Source organism: Mustela nivalis (genome assembly GCF_964662115.1).
Source record: "Mustela nivalis genome assembly, chromosome: 14".
In the NCBI taxonomy this organism is placed as follows: Eukaryota; Metazoa; Chordata; class Mammalia; order Carnivora; family Mustelidae; genus Mustela; species Mustela nivalis.
The window spans coordinates 83,362,263-83,379,652 of NC_139033.1; the positions used below are offsets into that span (position 1 = coordinate 83,362,263).

The following is a 17,390-nucleotide window of genomic DNA, read 5'->3' on the forward strand; positions in this document are numbered from 1 at the left end:
GAAAAGAAAAGAAAAACAACAACAAAAAGGACCACCATATTTATTTAGTTTAACATTTCCCCTGATCTAAAGAGAAAGATGTCAAAAGAAAAGCCAGAACATATACATAAGCACACACCCCCCTGAACACAGATGACCTAAAAGAAAAAATAACGGCAAAGTTTTGTTCAACAGATAAATTTATCTTCTCTTCTGGAAGATGTTTCCACGCCCCATTCCACGTCCTCTTCCTCTTGCAGCCACTGAAAGGTAAAAAGAAAGGATAAGGCCAGGTCAGTGTGGTCAGCAAATGCTCATGCCACAGAGCAGCCAGAGTCCTTGGACACTGGCACAGAAGAGGCCTGAAAAGCCACCTGGTCCAACACCATGCCGACCCCATGACATTTCCTCATTGCAGGGGGACCAGAGCTGGAGTGCCTTCCAGTCCAGCACTGATTTCTTTTCTTTTTTTTTTTTTTTTTTAAAGATATACCACAGAAAAGATGAATTCCCAGCACTGGCCTAGGGTGAGTTAATAAAACAAAACAGATGAACTTAATTCACACTTAAAATCCTGAAACAAATAGTTAAATACTAAATATCTGTTAAATCTGGGTAACAGGTTTTATTATTTTTTGAGGTATTCTGCAATATAGAATGTTTCATAATAGAAAAACAAACAAATAAAACTACTCCCCATACAAAGGGCATACAAGCTGCTGTTCTCTGTAACTCCAAGAGTTCTAAGAGAGGACCAGTGGCTTTGAAGGACAGATGAAAATATTCTGATGCCTACTAATTGGAGACTGATTCCTCTACCCTCTTGTAGAGCCTCGTGAAGAGGGAGGAAAGTCACCCAGGAGCCCAGCCACATACTGAAATGAACCAGAGCAAGGGACTGACAGAGATATAGATGGCTCAGGCAGAGGCCAGTGAACCTGGGCAAACTAACTGCCAAGTGCCTTCCAGTGCACAGGCTACTGGGTTGCATCTTTTGTCAGAGAAGATGGTGCAGTTACGCACTGACAATGAGGACAGCCCTTCCCTGAGAAAGCAGAGAGAACAGCAGTTCTAGTAGGAAAGCCAGTCTTCCTGAAAATCATTCCTTCACCAGGACAAAAAGTCCAGAGCTTTTGGTTCTACAAATGCCACCTACCTAGCAAGGGCAAGGAGATTCTCTGATCAGTTTTTTGGAAGGACACTTAAAGGATTACTCTAGGGGCACCTGGGTGGCTCAGTGGGTTAAGCCTCTGCCTTCAGCTCAGGTCATGATTCCAGCGTACTGGGATCGAGCCCCACATGGGCCCTCTGCTCGGCAGGGAGCCTGCTTCCCCCTCTCTCTCTGCCTACTTGTGATCTGTCAAATAAATAAATAAAATCTTTAAATAAATAAATAAATAAATAAATAAACAATAAAGGATTCCTCTATTGCACCTTTAAACTCAAAAGCTACCTCATATATAAAATATGCACAACAAAAGATACTGATGGGAGAATCCAGTGACTTTCCTGCGCTATAAATCTTTTTACCGATACTCAGATAGTTTCTAATGAAAGCACTTGCTTCCTAGATAATCAACACAGCAGAGCTTCTCAGGGACCCAAAGATAAAACCTCTGACTAGGCTAACCAAAAAGAAAGGCCAGACTAAGGAAAGTCACTGGATCAGTGAGGACATGCTGAAGGAAGGATTTATTTTCAAATGTAAGAATATTAGAAAACAGAAGTCTGGTCCCTTTAATGGGTAAAGATGGCTTAAAACTATTTATTTCTTACATGAAAATGGATCCCTACCGTCAGTAATCCCCCCCACACACTTATACGGGGTGTGATTAAACACCCAGAGCTCTCTGGGAACTGTTATCCCACTGCTTCAGTTGTCAGCTAAGCCCCCCCCCCCCCAAGCTCCTGCTCAGCAAACTAGTAAGAGCAAGCCTCCCCCAGAATCTTTGGACAGAATTCCTGGAAACAAAGTCATTATAGGAGACTTATCCAGTCTCTCACTTAAGAGTCCCCTTCTTCTTTCGAAGGAGGCACTTTGGATTTTGCATAAGCCCTATGAATGTGATCAGGCAAGACAAGAGACAGAAGATAAGATCAGGCCATCAGCCCCTCACATGTGGGGGGTCCCAAGGCTGTAGAGTGGCAGTGAGTGTGGAGATGGCTAAGTCCAAGTCCACGCCAGGCCCAGCCAATTGACAGGGCCCGCCCTTCCCTAAAAGATACAGGACAAACACATTGAAACCAGTGCAAGAGGAGCACATACCTTGGGCCTTCAGAATAGCAGCTTTTCCCCGGCCAGCCCCTGAGCCTTGGTTTTTATTTTTCATGCTCTTTAACATGGGCGCATTTTTCAGCATGTCAGGCAAAATGAGAAAACGGATCTTGCTGCCACGGATGTACACCTGTTCCAGCTGTGCCACTCGGCCATCTCTGTATGTGACTGTGATGTTGGACATCTGGAAGGGAATCACCAGCTCATCAATCGGGGCCAACAGCACCAACAGAGAACAAGGGCACACAAGGGGGGAGCCTTGGCTGGTGGTAGAAGTCCAGAACTGCACAAACTGACATCATGAAATAAAGAAGCCAGGCAAAGCACTTCACATATTTGGTCCTCACAGCACCTTCAGGATAGGTTATGGGCATTTCCATCTTTTACAGATAAAAACAAAACAAAACAAAACAAAAAACCCTAAAGCACTTGTCCAAAGTCCAACAGCCAGAATGAAAGGATGCAGATTCAAATCCAGCTGGCGTGACTCCAGAGCCCTAACTCTGCCATATACTGCCTCCCTTGCCAGCATGTGAAGAGTTCTCAATGGTGAAAAACTCTAACGAAACAGCTTTGAACCACCTGTCCAAACTGTGTCCTGTCTAGCACACACAGAAAAGGCACCATGAAGGTCATGAGTATGCACCAGGGCCCCTCTAGCTTCAATGACCAGGGACTGAGAAGTACAAGCAGCAGCGCCTGTACGAAGGGCTCAGAATATTGGGAGACGTGTGAGGCAAGAGCCTGCACTGACAGGACACTTGGGCACGAACCTACAGGATATAAGGACTGGAGCAGAACAATTGAGAGAGAGGACAAAGTTATCACCTTGGGAGATTATGGGGTCACTCATTTGTGGACAGAGGGAGAGTGGACAGGATCAGGGTAGCACTTTGGAAAGATCAATATGCCAACATAGATAAACTGTGGGATGGAGAGACAGGGAGCCTCGAGGTGAGACTAACCAGCAGACAGCCTTGGCATAGCAGGGGACCCAAACCTGCTAGCGCTGACCTCAACAGGGACCATATTTACACAAAAAGTAGCTTATTTTGAGTCTTCTGGATAAAAGAGAATATAATTTATTCAGAATAGGTTAAAGTCCACATTGTAGAGAGGTGTTGTCTCCCCAGATTCCTAACTGGCTTGTTGCCACCTTATACTCATTCTTTTCTTCGAAGAGCTAACTGGCCACCCAGCCTCTGCTTGAGCACTCGATTTGCCGAAAGACTAACAACACCCCAGGGCCATCCTCACTAAATCTAAATGTGGAGGTGGAACAGTTCATAGAGCTTCAACCCACTGCCCCTGTTCCCCCCTCAGGGTTACAGGGCTCTAGATTCCCATAAATTTTCTGTTCTAGGCTCAACATCCCCAGGATCTTAAATTTCCACACAGGTTCTATATCCTTGCCATCCTGTTCTTGCCTCGAAGAATGCCATAACCTCTGGGGGTGCCTGGGTGGCTCAATCAGTTAAGTGTCTGACTTCGGCACAGATCATGATCTTGGGGTCCTAGGACCAAGCCCCGCGTTGGGCTCCGCATCCAGCAGGGAGTCTGCTTGTCCCTCTGCCCTCCCCCTGCTTGTGCTCTCTCTCTCTCTCTCACCAAAAAAACAAAATCCAAATACCATAACCTCTGGTGCCACAACTGAACAAGAAGTATTATTAAAGCCAACTTTTGGGCGCCTGGGTGGCTCAGTGGGTTGAGCCGCTGCCTTCGGCTCCGGTCATGATCTCAGGGTCCTGGGATCGAGTCCCGCATCGGGCTCTCTGCTCAGCAGGGAGCCTTCTTCCTCCTCTCTCTCTGCCTACTTGTGATCTCTCTCTGTCAAGTAAATAAATAAAATCTTAAAAAAAAAAAAAAGCCAACTTTTACTGAGCACTTATTAACATACCAGGCAATTTCGTATCATAACTCCTATAAATCACACAATGCTACAGATCACTATGAACTCAGGTCTAACTCTAAACCCACATTCTGAAACCATACATCAGATCACCACTTACTTCCTTAAACAGTAAAGGAACAAATTAAATGAGACAAATATGTCTGAATGCTGTTCCTATTATTGAGTACATATTAGAAGAGCAGTAAACAATGAATCTAAATGACCACCAAGACATCTATTTTGGAGGCTGTGCTACTGCTAAGCTACTTCTCCAGCACAGTCCAGTACATCTCACCCGTTCCTCTCCTACAACCTCCCCAACCCACTTTGAGAATCCCTGACAGAGGGTGTTCAGTACGACCAACAAGACAAACTGTTTCCACAAATGGATCTGTCCTGGCTGAAGCAGGAAAGGGTCCAGCATCAACTGACTCCTATGACAACCCTAAGAATGACCAGGTTGGCTGCTGTACTCATGCACTCCCTCGTAGCACCAGCAGAGAAATGGCTGTGCTAGGCATAAAGCCCCACAGGCCCACCCACCCATACAGCTTGTTAATAAGCCCAAGTTATGTCTGCATCGTAAGCCAAAGGCAACAATTTGAGTGAACTAGGTTTCAGTGATGTCAGGTGGGAACACCCACTTTATTCAACTTTCCCAAACAGCCATAATGAAACACAGGTGGCATAAACCAGGTACCCAACTGAAATGACATCTTGGGGGACAGAGAACACCTTAATACAATCAAAATTGTGGGAATTGTGGGAATTTCCCCACACATCCAGGGCCAAGAGAGGACTAACTCCAGGGCTGTAAAGCAATGTTGGGGTGCTCTGGGATTATCAATCACAACATCCTGTTGCGGGGCACACAGCAAGGGCTCAACAAACGTCTGGTCCCCTCCCCTATTCTCCCCTGCCCTACCATTAATAACAGAGCCTCCCTCTTTTTTCTGCTCATCTTCTTGTCTGAAATTTGATAGAGTGAGGATCTGACAATTCTAGAATCAACAGGACCTAGCAGGTTTACTATACACCTCATCTTCAGAGATGATGGTTAAGATCAGAGATTTGAGACTCAAAGACTTGGGTTTAGATCCATTCCTTCCATGCTTGGTCACCCTGGTCATCTGGAAATTTGTCCTCAGAGAGGTCCTGTGATAACTTAAAGATCTATTGTACATAAAGAGCACTAGCATAGGGGCGCCTGGGTGGCTCAGTGGGTTAAAGACTCTGCCTTCGGCTCGGGTCATGATCTCAGGATCATGGGATCCCTGGGATCCCAGGGATCCCAGCCCACATGGGGCTCTCTGCTCAGCAGGGAGCCTGCTTCTCCCCCTCCCCTCTCTATGCCTACTTGTGATCTCTGTATGTCAAATAAATAAGTAAAATCTTTAAAAAACAAAAACAAAAACAAAATACTAGCATAGTGCCTCGTATAGAATAAGCATGCAATGAATGCAAGTTTCTGGTACTACTTTTTTCCCTCCCCCTTTAAGTTATTTATTTATTTTAGAGAGAAAAGAGAGAGCATGTACTTGAGAGGGTGGGGGTAGGGGATAGGGGCCAAGGGAGAGAACCTTCAGGCAGACCTCCCCCCCCACAAGTGCAGAGGCTGACATGGGGCTTGATATCACAACCCTGAGATCATGACCTGAGCTGAGCTGAAACCAAGAATGGAATACTTACCCACTATGCCACCTAGGTGCCACATGAATGGAAATTTCTGGTACTATTAAGCACACGGCCTCTTGGAGACAGATCCCCACAAGTTAAACTAAGACTTTTAAAATACTAAACAGTGGGCGCCTGGGTGGCTCAGTGGGTTAATCCTCTACCTTTGGCTCAGGTCATGATCTCAAGGTCCTGGGATCGAGTCCTGCATCGGGCTCTGCTCAGCAGGGAGCCTGCTTCCTCCTCTCTCTCTGCCTCCCTCTCTGCCTACTTGTGATTTCTCTCTCTGTGTGTCAAATAAATAAAAATCTTTCTTAAAAAAATAAATAATAAATAAAATAAAATACTAAACAGTACCTGGATCTTGGTTTTTAAATTTTACTCCCAACCAAAAAGAAACCAAGGCTACCTGAAGAAATGGCTGATTCCAGAGCTGGGTTAGGGAAGGTAAAAGATGAGCCTGCAACAAACATCTTATTTCAGAAGATTAAGGATGTGCTCCCCCCAAATGGCCAAGGGACACCAAAAGGACACAAAAGAAGTCAGCTTCTGGACAAATTTGGGATAAATCAATCAAAATAATAATAGTAACAGATTATAACCCATTTAATGAAACAGAAACCCATGAGCCTATACTGACAATAAATGAATGAATAAATGGGGACTAAGGGAAGGCTCTTCCAGTAGACCCAGCAAATATCGAAAGCATGATACAGTCAAAACCAAAAACCATTCTGGGGCGCCTGGGTGGCACAGCGGGTTAAATATCCGACTCCAGGGGTGCCTGGGTGGCTCAGTGGGTTAAAGCCTCTGCTTTCGGCTCAGGTCATGATCTCAGGGACCTGGGATGGAGCCCTGCATCGGGCTCTCTGCTCAGCGGGGAGCCTGCTTTCTCTCTCCCTCTGCCTGCCTCTCTGTCTACTTGTGATCTGTCAAATACATAAATAAAATCTTAAATAAAAAATAAATAAATATCTGACTCCAGGTTTTGGCCCAGGTTGTGATCTCAGGATTGTGAGACTGAGCCCCACTCAGTGGAGTCCACCTGAGATTCTCTTTCCCTCTTCCTCTGCCCCTCCCCACCCTGGCACATGCTCTCAACTCTCTCTCAAATAAATAATAAATCTTAGTAAGTTAAAAAAAAAAATTCTTTTTGTAACCATTATGGTAAAAAAATTCAAACAAGAATCTTCACTGGATGCTAAATGAGGGTTGATGAAGGTGGTGATGAATAACAGAATACTCACAAGATATTTACTTCAAGAACCTCCCTCACAAAATTCTCCTTTGTTGCAAAAGGAAAAAGTACAGTGGACAGGCCACACAATACTTCAACCAAATTATCAAGGTTAACATCACCAATAGGGTCAAACAAGTGTTCTGGGCCTCCTAGTGACAACCCCAGAAGAAGTTATCACTTACACAGTAACAGCCAAAACAACACAAAAACAAACCCCAAATCCCAACATGAAGAAACACCAGAGAAAGACATACAATCAAAAGACATTCTAAAACAAATAACTGGTCATTATTCTTCCAAAATGTCAATGCTGGGAAAAGCAAAAGGATTTAACTGTCCCAGACTAAAAAGTACAAAGCAAGCTGATATTAAGCGCCAATACGTGATCCTGAATTGAATGGTACAGAGGGAAATACTGCATGTACAGAGAGCACATAGATAAGCAGTTTTTCATTCTAGCTAGAGAGGGTATCTAAAGAGATTCCCAACCACCCTGCACATTTCTGTCAAAAACTTTCCTGATATTCATTCTGGGGAGTTTTTTGACAGTCATGTGACGGGTTCTCTCAGGTTACCATTTTTACAAAAAGAAATCACGCACAGGCCATTTTTCCATAACAACAAAAAAAAAGGTTTGAACAGTCCAGTCAGTGATAGGGTGGTCATGCTAAGGTTCCCAAAGCACCATTTTGGCTCCAGCAGAGTCTCTGAACTCTTATCACTCTCTCCCACCAAATTTCTAGGAATTATATTGCTTTAAGAAGTGAAATTTTGCATTTGGCCATTTACCCTCTTCCTTTATCTAATTTTCAGGGTCTTTTTATTGAGCTATAACTGATATATAACATTGTGTAAGTTTAAGGTATACAATATACTGATTTGATACACTTATATTACAATGACTGCCACTGTAGCCTTAACTAACTTCTCTATCATGTCATACAATTATAATTTCTAGTGATGAGAACTATTAAGATCTTTTATTTCAGCAAGTTTAATGTTTATAATAGTTTTGTTACCTCTAATTACTATACTGTATATTAGAACTCCAGGACTTCATTTATCTACTTGTAACATACCCTCTTCTTTTAAAATAATCTTTACTGGGACGCCTGGGTGGCTCAGTTGGTTGGACGACTGCCTTCAGCTCAGGTCATGATCCTGGAGTCCAGGGATCAATTCCCGTATCGGGCTCCCAGCTGCATGGGGAGTCTGCTTCTCCCTCTGACCTTCTCCTTGCTCATGCTCTCTCTCACTGTCTCTCTTTCAAATAAATAAATAAAATCTTTAAAATAAAATAATCTTTACTGTGCTTCATGATCATAAACTTAACACATCTTTTAATTTTTTTTTAAAGATTTTATTCATTCATTTGAGAGAGGGAGAGAGCACAAGCAGGGGGAGAGGCAGAGGGAGAGGGAAAAGCAGACTCCCCGCTGAGCTGGGAGTCCAATGAGGGGCTCCAATTCCAGGATCTGGAGATCATGACCTGAGCTGAGGGCAGATGTTTAACCATCTGAGCCACCCAAGTGCCCCAGATATTTTAATTTTTAAAGTAGGGAGGGGAAAAAGTTTTTTTCTTAAAAATTTCAATCCCCCCATGGGGCACCTGGTTGGCTGAGTCGTAACACTATGGGAGTCTTGTTCTTAGGGTCACGAGTTCAAGCCCCACAAAAGGTGCAGAGATTACTAAAAAATACAAAAACAAACGCACACACACACACACTCTCTCTCTCTACATATATATTCTGTGGGGCTCTGTCACCTCTAGATGCTGTCATAGTCAACAGCCCTGGCTAGCAGCTTATGCTTGCCTTGCAGCTGTGGAGTACAAAGAGGAGGACAAGACTCCCTGCATATATATCAATAAAAACTTTAAAAAATGTTTTTTTTGTTTGTTTGTTTAAAGATTTTATTTATTTATTTGACAAAGATCACAAGTAGGCAGAGAGGCAGGCAGAGAGAGAGGAGGAAGCAGGTTCCCTGCTGAGCAGAGAGCCCAATGCAAGGCTTGATCCCAGGACCCGGGGATCACGACCCAAGCTGAAGGCAGAGACTTTAACCCACTAAGCCACCCAGGCACCCCTAAAAAAAAATTTTTTTTAAAGATTTTATTCATTATTTATTTATTCACTAATTATTTATTTAATTAATTTTTTTTTAAAAAAGATTTTATTTATTTATTTGACAGAGAGAGAGAGAGAGATCACAAGTAGATAGAGAGGCAGGCAGAGAGAGAGAGAGAGAGAGAGAAGCAGGCTCCCTGTTGAGCAGAGAGCCCGATGCGGGACTCGATCCCAGGACCCTGAGATCATGTCCTAAGCCGAAGGCAGCGGTTTAATCCACTGAGCCACCCAGGCGCCCCCCTCTAAAAAATGTTTTTAATCTCATTTAATTTCCACCAAAAGATAACTACTCACTTTGGTTTTGCTCAAAAACTTAATGCATTTATTTTTTTTTTACTTTTTTTTTTAACTTAATGCATTTTTATGTATCACTTATAATTTGGCTTTATTTTTTAAACTAGGAACATATTGTGGAGTTTTGTATTTTTCTCCACTTAGGTCAACAGTATTTTCCCATTGACATTAAATATTCTTCCACATTATTTGACCAGATGAATAATATTCTTTGTAATGTACCCTAATTTGTTTAACCATAATTTATTTAACTCATTAGAAATGTTTGTTTTTAGGTTTTCATCATTAAAAACAGCACTGCAGGGAGCCTGGGTGGCTCAGTGGGTTAAAGACTCTGCCTTCGGCTCAGGTCATGATCCCAGGGTCTGGGGATCCAGCTCCACATCGGGCTCTCTGTCCTGTGGAGAGCCTGGTTCCTCCTCTCTCTCTCTCTGCCTGCCTCTCCTCTTTCTGCCTGCCTCTCTGCCTACTTGTAATCCCTGTCAAATAAATAAGTTTTTAAAAAAATCTTTTAAATAAATAAATAAATAAATAAATAAATAAATAAAAACAGCAATGCAGAGGCACCTGGGTGGCTCAGTCAGTTAGGTGTCTTGACTCTTGGTTTCAGCATAGGTCAGTCCTAGGGGTTAAGGGATTGAGTCCTGCGTGAGCCCTGCACTGGGCTTCATGCTTGGCAGGGAGTCTGCTTGGGATTTTCTCTCTCTTCCTCTCCTTCTGCCTCCCCACCTTCATGCTCTCTCTATAATAAACTAACAAATCTTAAGAAAAAAATAAAAACAGCACAGCACTATGAATGATTTTCAGAAGTAGAACTATGGCACCAAAGGGTAGGAACTTTTCTATGCTGACATTTAAATGTGTTTTCCAGAAACGATTTAACAATCTGTACTTCTACTGGCAGACTGGTAAGGAACCCTTGGTGGTATTAATTTTATCATCTTGTAAGTTTAGAAATTCTTACCTTTTCCCAACTTACATGTCTAAATATTAATAAGGTCATTGTTTTTGTATGTTAAAAGTCCGCTTTACTTGGGGCACCTGGATGGCTCAGTGGGTTAGGCCTCTGCCTTCGGCTCAGGTCATGATCCCAGAGTTCTGGGATCAAGCCCCGCATGGGGCTCTCAGCTCAGCAGGGAGCCTGCTTCCTCCTCTCTCTCTGCCTACTTGTGATTTGTCTGTCAAATAAATAAGTAAAGTCTTTAATTTAAAAAAAAGTCGCTTTACATGTTTTTCTTCTGTTAATTAGCCATTTTTAAACTTGGGTCCACTTTAAATTGGGAAATGGGCATTTTTGACTTGCAAAAACTATTTATATGTTTAAATACAATAAACTTCCATCATAAAAAAATTATGAGATGTCCTAAATATCTGAATACTGCTGAGCTGGGAAAACACTTCCAGCATTTGCTAAGACTCTACACAAGAACTTCCAGGGACACTTTACACTGGATACCCAATAAAATCCATAGCCATAAAAGTTGCCTCTGAAAGGTTAGATAAATATAAACTAGTCTATTAAAATCAAAATAACGTGCTTATTTCTACTCATAATTCCTCACCTTAAAAGTCCTTTTTGGTTTTTAATATTTTACCAAATATTTGACTAGAAGTATTCTTTCTTAAGAAATATATATTTTTTATTTTGAAGAAAAATCCCTTCATTCCCTCATGGACATTTAATAAAGATAGGATGCTTCAAAACCATGGTAAACACACATAACCAACAACAGAAATTTCTCCATTTGGGGACCTCTGGTTTTAAATCATCCACACCCAGGCTGGGCAAGAGATGGGATACACTCCTCCATCAGGTCCCATCTCTGCTACAAACACAAATCAGCTTAAAAAACCACTTGGAGAGCCACAGAGGCCCTGCTCACCCCCCACACACAGAGCCCTTAGGAGACGCTCTCAGAGCACTCACAGGGCTCTCTCACCTATAGATACCACCATGGCTGACAGCCCTGGCTAGCATATTATGCTTGCCTTGCAGCTGTGTGGTGCAGAGCAGAAGGACAAGACTCCCTACTTTCCCAAACAAACCTCAGATACAAAGAAGTATCTACACCTTCTGACCCTGTGAGCACCATCTCAAGGACTTCATCCTAAGATTAATTCTTGCACAGATTACATCTGCACTGTCAAAAAAGGGCTGTGGTAACAGGCTACATTAAAAATACCAGATTCTCAGGGTGCCTGGGTGGCTCAGTGGGTTAAAGCCTCTGCCTTCAGCTCAAGTGATGATCCCAGGGTCTGGGGATCGAGCCCCGAATTGGGCTCTCTGCTCAGCGGGGAGCCTGCTTCCCCCTCTCTCTGCCTCTGCCTGCTTGTGATCTGTCAAATAAATAAATAAAATCTAAAAAACAAAAACCCTATTCTCTCTGCCTGCTTCTCTCTCTGCCTCTTGCCTACCACTCTGCCCACTTGTGCGCACACCTTTGCACATGCTCGCTCTGACAAATAAATAAATAAAACCTTTAAAAAATATCTGAGGAACCCCAAAAGGTGTATTTTGTATGGGGATGTTGATGACACTACCCAACAGACTAAGACTGTATACTTTTCATCAGGGCCCAGGGGAAAAATGTCTCCCATATCTGAATGCCAAGGAAAACCGCACAACTGGTATTTATCTTAAGGGCACTATGTACCTTAGAACTGCTGATCTCCCTCTGCCAATACTCTTTAAGTAGCTGAGAACAGAATATGCCTTTATTAAATGTACAGGGATTCAGGTTTACATTTCTGGTTACTAACTGCCTGCCTGGCTTCATTTTATAGTCTACCCCAAGTTAACTGCACCATGACCTATCTGTCCATTTTTATCTTTTTTTTTTTTTTTTACAAGTTTTATTTATTTATTTGAGAGAGCGAGCATGTGCACAAGTGGGCGGTGGGGGAGGCAGAGGGAGAAGCAAACTCCCCACTGAGCAGGGAACCTAATGCACGGTTTGATCCTAGGACCCTGAGATCATGATGTGAGCCAAAGGCAGACTCAACCAACTGAACCCCCCAGGTGCCCCCTACCTCTAACTCCTTTTGAAAGCAGAGTAAATACTAGAATCCCAAGACACGTTCCTAGGGTGAAAAAAAAAAGTCCATGCCAATTGTGGCTGTGGCGCGTTGGTGGTATAGTGGTGAGCACAGCTGCCTTCCAATTGTGGTTGTGGCAAGATGCTCTTACCTGTTTTCCAAATCTTTGTAGTGTGTGACCCACCACACTTTTGTAACAAAAAATGTTAGGGGTGCCTGCATGGCCGACTCTTGATTTCAGCTCAGATCATGATCTCAGGGTCATGACATCAAGCCCCGTGGGCTCCACACTCAGCTAGGAGTCTGCTTCAGGATTCTCTCTCTCCCTCTGCCCCTCCCCTCACTCTCTCCCACACATGCTTTCTAAAATAAATAAATAAATCTTTAGGGGAAAAAAAAAAAACAAAGTTATTAAAAACCAACATCGAATGGCAAACACTAAATTCCAGCTGTCCTCTAGTCAAGGCTGGAAGTGCTAAGGGGATGCTTTCACTCCCAAAGGGCAGACTAACTAGAGCCAGAAAGGAACGAAAGCAGCAGGAACTGCAGGAGCCACTGGCCTTATGCATACTGGGGATGTGTGAATGAACTGTGCTGGGTTTACCACAGTACATTCAGCTGTGCCTGCTGGTTTTTATTCAGTGAGCCAGGTTTAGGTAAAACCAGCAAAGCCTCAGCATCTGGGCATGGGCAGTGTTATGGGCTGAATCCTAACTTCATCTGTTGAAATCTTAACCCCTCAGCATCTCAGAATGTGACCCTATTTAGAGACTGGATCTTTACAGAGGTAACTGAGCCCTAATTCAATGTAACTTGTGTCCTTAGAAGAGATCAGGATACAGACCTACATAGAAGGAAAACCATGTGAAGACACAGGAAGGAGACAAACATCTATAAGCCAAGGAGAGAGGCCTAGAATAGATCGTTCATGCCCTGAGAAGAATTAACCCTGTGGCACCTTGATCTCAAACCTCTTCACCTCCAGAACTCTGAGGGAATAAATATACTTGTTTAAGCCACCCAGTGTGAAACTTTGTTATGACAGCCCTACCAGATTAACATAAGCAGGAAGTAAGTGACTGGCTCCCCCTCATCGGACATGCATTCACTCATTTATTCTGCACTATAATGCTGAGGTTGAGGTGTTATTTTTATTCCTGACTTAGAAAAGAGGGAACAAGAGGGTGAGGGAGATCCAAAGCTTGACCCAAGTCACGCAAGGTAGCAGGCTGCAACCCGATTCTAGATCGATCACCAGGCTGTGCGCTTTGCATCACACTAGCTAAATTTGAGAGACCACCAAGGTCATCTGCTCAGACACCCTCACAAAACAAATGGGCAGTCTGAGGCACCAGACACTCAGTAAGTTGTCCAAATAAATAGCTGAATAAACACATTAAAGTGCCTCACCCCCAGTTTTGCATTCTATTCACCAAAACAAAGTACCTTAAAATGGATGAGGATGCCTTAAGCCAGAGACTGGATCTATAACTGGGGTCCTCACAAAGACAAGGTAGGCAAAGCCCCACAGGACCTTTCGAAAGCCCAGTCCATCTACCTGTATGGCATCAACACTGAAGAGAGAAACCTGCAGTTACTAGACGTCTATTTCCCTGAGCCAGGGAACTGGCCCCACCCACTGGTCCACCTAGCAGGAAGATGATGTTCAAAGCTACAGAGCTGTCACAAGTAAGTAAGTGAACCCTGCAGAGCAACAGATAAGACACCCGATCTGCAGTGTGATCTTAGAGAAGTCACCTTCCCTTTCTGACCTTCAGTTTTCTCACCTAGAAAACATTAACAGAAACTATATGTGAACATGTACTATGTGTGGTGTGAACTACTTGTTGCACATACATAACTAAACTGATCTGTAGAACAGCCCCAGCGTGTGGGTGTTATCCCCATCTCCAGAATGCACTGCTCGGATCTCCCCGCAAGGGTCATCAGGCTATGAGGCATGCAAGGAGCTGACAGTCTCCAGTTGTGACCTATGGGATCCATCACAGCATTCACTCTGAAGCCAGTCTCCCCAGGCTGCCAGCCAATGACTGATCACAATGGGGATCCAAAAGCCAGGCCATTTCTGCCCCATAGTAGACTCTTCTAATGAGCAACTCCTGCTGGCTGATACTTCCTCAGAAACACACTGTTCTCTAAGGCTCTTCCCACTCAACCCTGTCTTTTCCTTCTCCTTTTCCCAGCACCAGACCAGTACAGATTGAAAGCTTTCCTAGCTACTCCTACTTCTTCTCCTTTATCCTTCATTATCATTTCCCCCAATAAATCTCTTGCACAATTCTGCATTGGCATATACGTCTCAGTGGACATAACACCATTCCCATTTTAGAAACAAGGAAACTAAAGCGATTAACATGATCAAGGTCAGATGATTAGGATCCAAACCCACATCTCTGATTTTGAAGCACAAGCTCTTAATTGATGATTTAAAGAAAAAAGGAGAAAGTGTGCTGATACATCTTGCCAAAGCAATGCTCTACAAACTCTCCTGGTTATTAGCAAAACACAAAATAGTGTCACAGGAAGGGCACCGTATGAGGAAGCTGCTCCGATATTTGTTAACGGAAAGACATTCAGTAGATAGAAGTCTTTTAATCTTACTCTCCCTATTTTATGGATGACAAAACTATCACCAAATCTGCTTACCTCAAAAGGTAGTTGCTATAATCACATGCGACTCTTCCTCCAAGAAATATGGAAAATAAATATGGTACGTGAGTGGAAGATTCCACTAACTGCAGAGCAGTTACACAAACATGTAGGGGGCAAATGGAGAATGGTCTTGAACCTGACAGATTCTACCAAAGTTTACTTCTTTTAAACAAGTCCCCAAAATATGGAAGATGATTATAGGATGGAGAAAACAAAATTAGGTATCCCAAACTTTAAATGGCTTTCATTTACGCCTACATCAGTAGCAACTGTAACAACAGCTGGCATACATTAGACATGCCAAAATAACTCTTCAAAGAGAAGAACTGCAAAAAGACCTCCAATTACTATCTTTCTCTGTTCCAAGACAGAGGCCCAAGCTTCCCCCATAACCTTATATGGAAAACAGGATACCTGGCAGTTCATGTTGTCCTCCGCCTCAATGAGTTTCCCACGATACACCTCACCAGTGTTTGTCTCACATGTCACGATGTGACCCTCGGCCTCATGTAGGACTTTAATCGGCACACCAATAGACATCTTGGCAGGAAAAGAGTTCTACAGTAAAAGAGAAAAGTTAGTTCATCCTTCAGGGCCTAGGAAGTCATGTGGCACATATCATGCTTCCCTTAAGGCCTGACACTCCATAAAACTTAGTAAGAATGCCAAAACTGCTATTTTCCATGGGGGGGGCCTTAATCCCTACTTTGAGGAATTCATCTGGCAAATATATGCAAGATGTGGGATGGTAAAGAATAGTGGGGGGATGGGGGGCTGGCTAGAGAGAGAGGGAAAGCTAACGGGATGAGCAAAAAGTGCCTTCCATCTTCTTCCCTGCTACCATATGCCTCTTTACCTTCATCAAATAACCAGTATCCAATATTGTGTGTGTGTTGGGGGACAGGGGACTGAACTATACATACCACATGATGTACTTGCCAACCCATAGTTGTGGATGACACTACTTTTGAGAGCCCATGATATAGACTTGAGCTGCCCAATACAGTAGCCACAATCCACCCACAACTATTTTAACTAAACTTAAAGTGAAATAAAATGAAAATTAAACATTCACTCCCTTAGTCACATCAGCCACATTTCAAGAGGTCAATGGCCTTGGGGTAGTGGCTGAAGTACTGGGCAATGCAGATATAGACCAAAGAATCCAGGCAAATCTAGAAGAGGCATGCATTTAATTTGACTCATTAAGTACCCACTGACCCTCCCTCACTCCTTCAAGGATAAATAGAAAATGAAGTGTTCACAAAGGGACACCGTGCTATAAGCAGGAAATGCTTGGAGGAAAAGCACGATCACGGAAATCACCTGATTTCATGTAAATAAAAGAAACAAGCAGTGGATTTCATATTCCCAGACGAGCAACGAATGAAGGCTGGAACACATCATGTGTGTCCAAAAGAGGAAAAGAAACACGAGTTCGGGGAAGACCGGTTCCCTCGGTGAGGAAGTAGCCTTAGGAGTTTGGCTTTTATGCTGAAGATCGTGCGGAACGACTGCAGGATTATAGGTAAGGAATGATCCAATAAAAAGGCAGCAGCACTTACAAACGGATCAAACAGGGTTGTTTTTTTTTTAACAGTTTAGAAGCAAGGAAACTTGATAAAGTTTCTGTAACAATATGGGAAGCACAAGAGGACGAATGCCTAAAAGGGCAATGGAGGCAGAGATGCAAACAACTTTGGAAAGGATTACCCGGTGAGAACTTGGGGGAAGGAGGCGGCCAGAAATGATTTCAAGACTACTGCCTGTATGTGAGGGAAAACGTGGTCTGGAGAGACAGGGAAAACAAAGAGCATGTACTTCGGGGAAAAGCTAATGAGAATTCACTTCCAGGCGCTAGTGAGGCAACGCAGACAGTTTGAGTGACCCGGGCTTCCCGCTCTTCTCCCTCCCCGAACCTCCCAGAGTTCCTCAGCAGCGCGTCCTTCTCCAGCCCTAGGCCCCTCACGCGTGCTTCGGGCCTACCCTCGCCTGCCCCGGGCCTCACCTCACCGGCTCCGGCCTACTCTCCCTTTCCGGTGCAGCGGCAACTCCAGCGACTGCAAAGGCGTGAGCCAAGCGAATGGCGGGTCTCACGCTCCCAGAATACCACGCGTTCCCAAAATGCTGCGCGCAGGACCCGGCCCCTTCCTTGTCTTAGTGGTGAGCGCGATCTTGCCTTTGCTGCCTTCTTATTCTTCC

At 43.7% G+C, this 17,390-nt stretch overlaps 1 protein-coding gene across 1 annotated transcript; it reads right to left on the reverse strand.

Moving 5' to 3' along the window:
- Positions 1-24: 24 nt before the first annotated feature.
- On the reverse strand, positions 25-17,360 carry SNRPD3 (small nuclear ribonucleoprotein D3 polypeptide). The gene is made up of 4 exons (XM_082697792.1): positions 17,197-17,360; positions 15,603-15,746; positions 2,246-2,438; positions 25-242 (listed from the first exon to the last, which is right to left on the reverse strand). Exons 2-4 carry the CDS (start codon positions 15,726-15,728, stop codon positions 181-183), a joined length of 381 nt encoding a protein of 126 aa, XP_082553918.1. The 5' UTR covers positions 15,729-15,746; positions 17,197-17,360; the 3' UTR covers positions 25-180.
- Between the last annotated feature and the right edge of the window lie 30 nt (positions 17,361-17,390).

What these genes read in the sequence shown, in the direction of transcription:
- SNRPD3 (XM_082697792.1), bottom strand. Translation starts at nt 15,728, where the DNA reads ATGTCTATTGGTGTGCCGATTAAAGTCCTACATGAGGCCGAGGGTCAC. An exon ending in AGGACAACATGAACTGCCAG is followed by an intron (nt 2,439 to 15,602) that starts GTATCCTGTTTT and finishes ATTCCCTTCCAG; the next exon opens with ATGTCCAACATCACAGTCAC. An exon ending in TGCTATTCTGAAGGCCCAAG is followed by an intron (nt 243 to 2,245) that starts GTATGTGCTCCT and finishes TTTACCTTTCAG; the next exon opens with TGGCTGCAAGAGGAAGAGGA.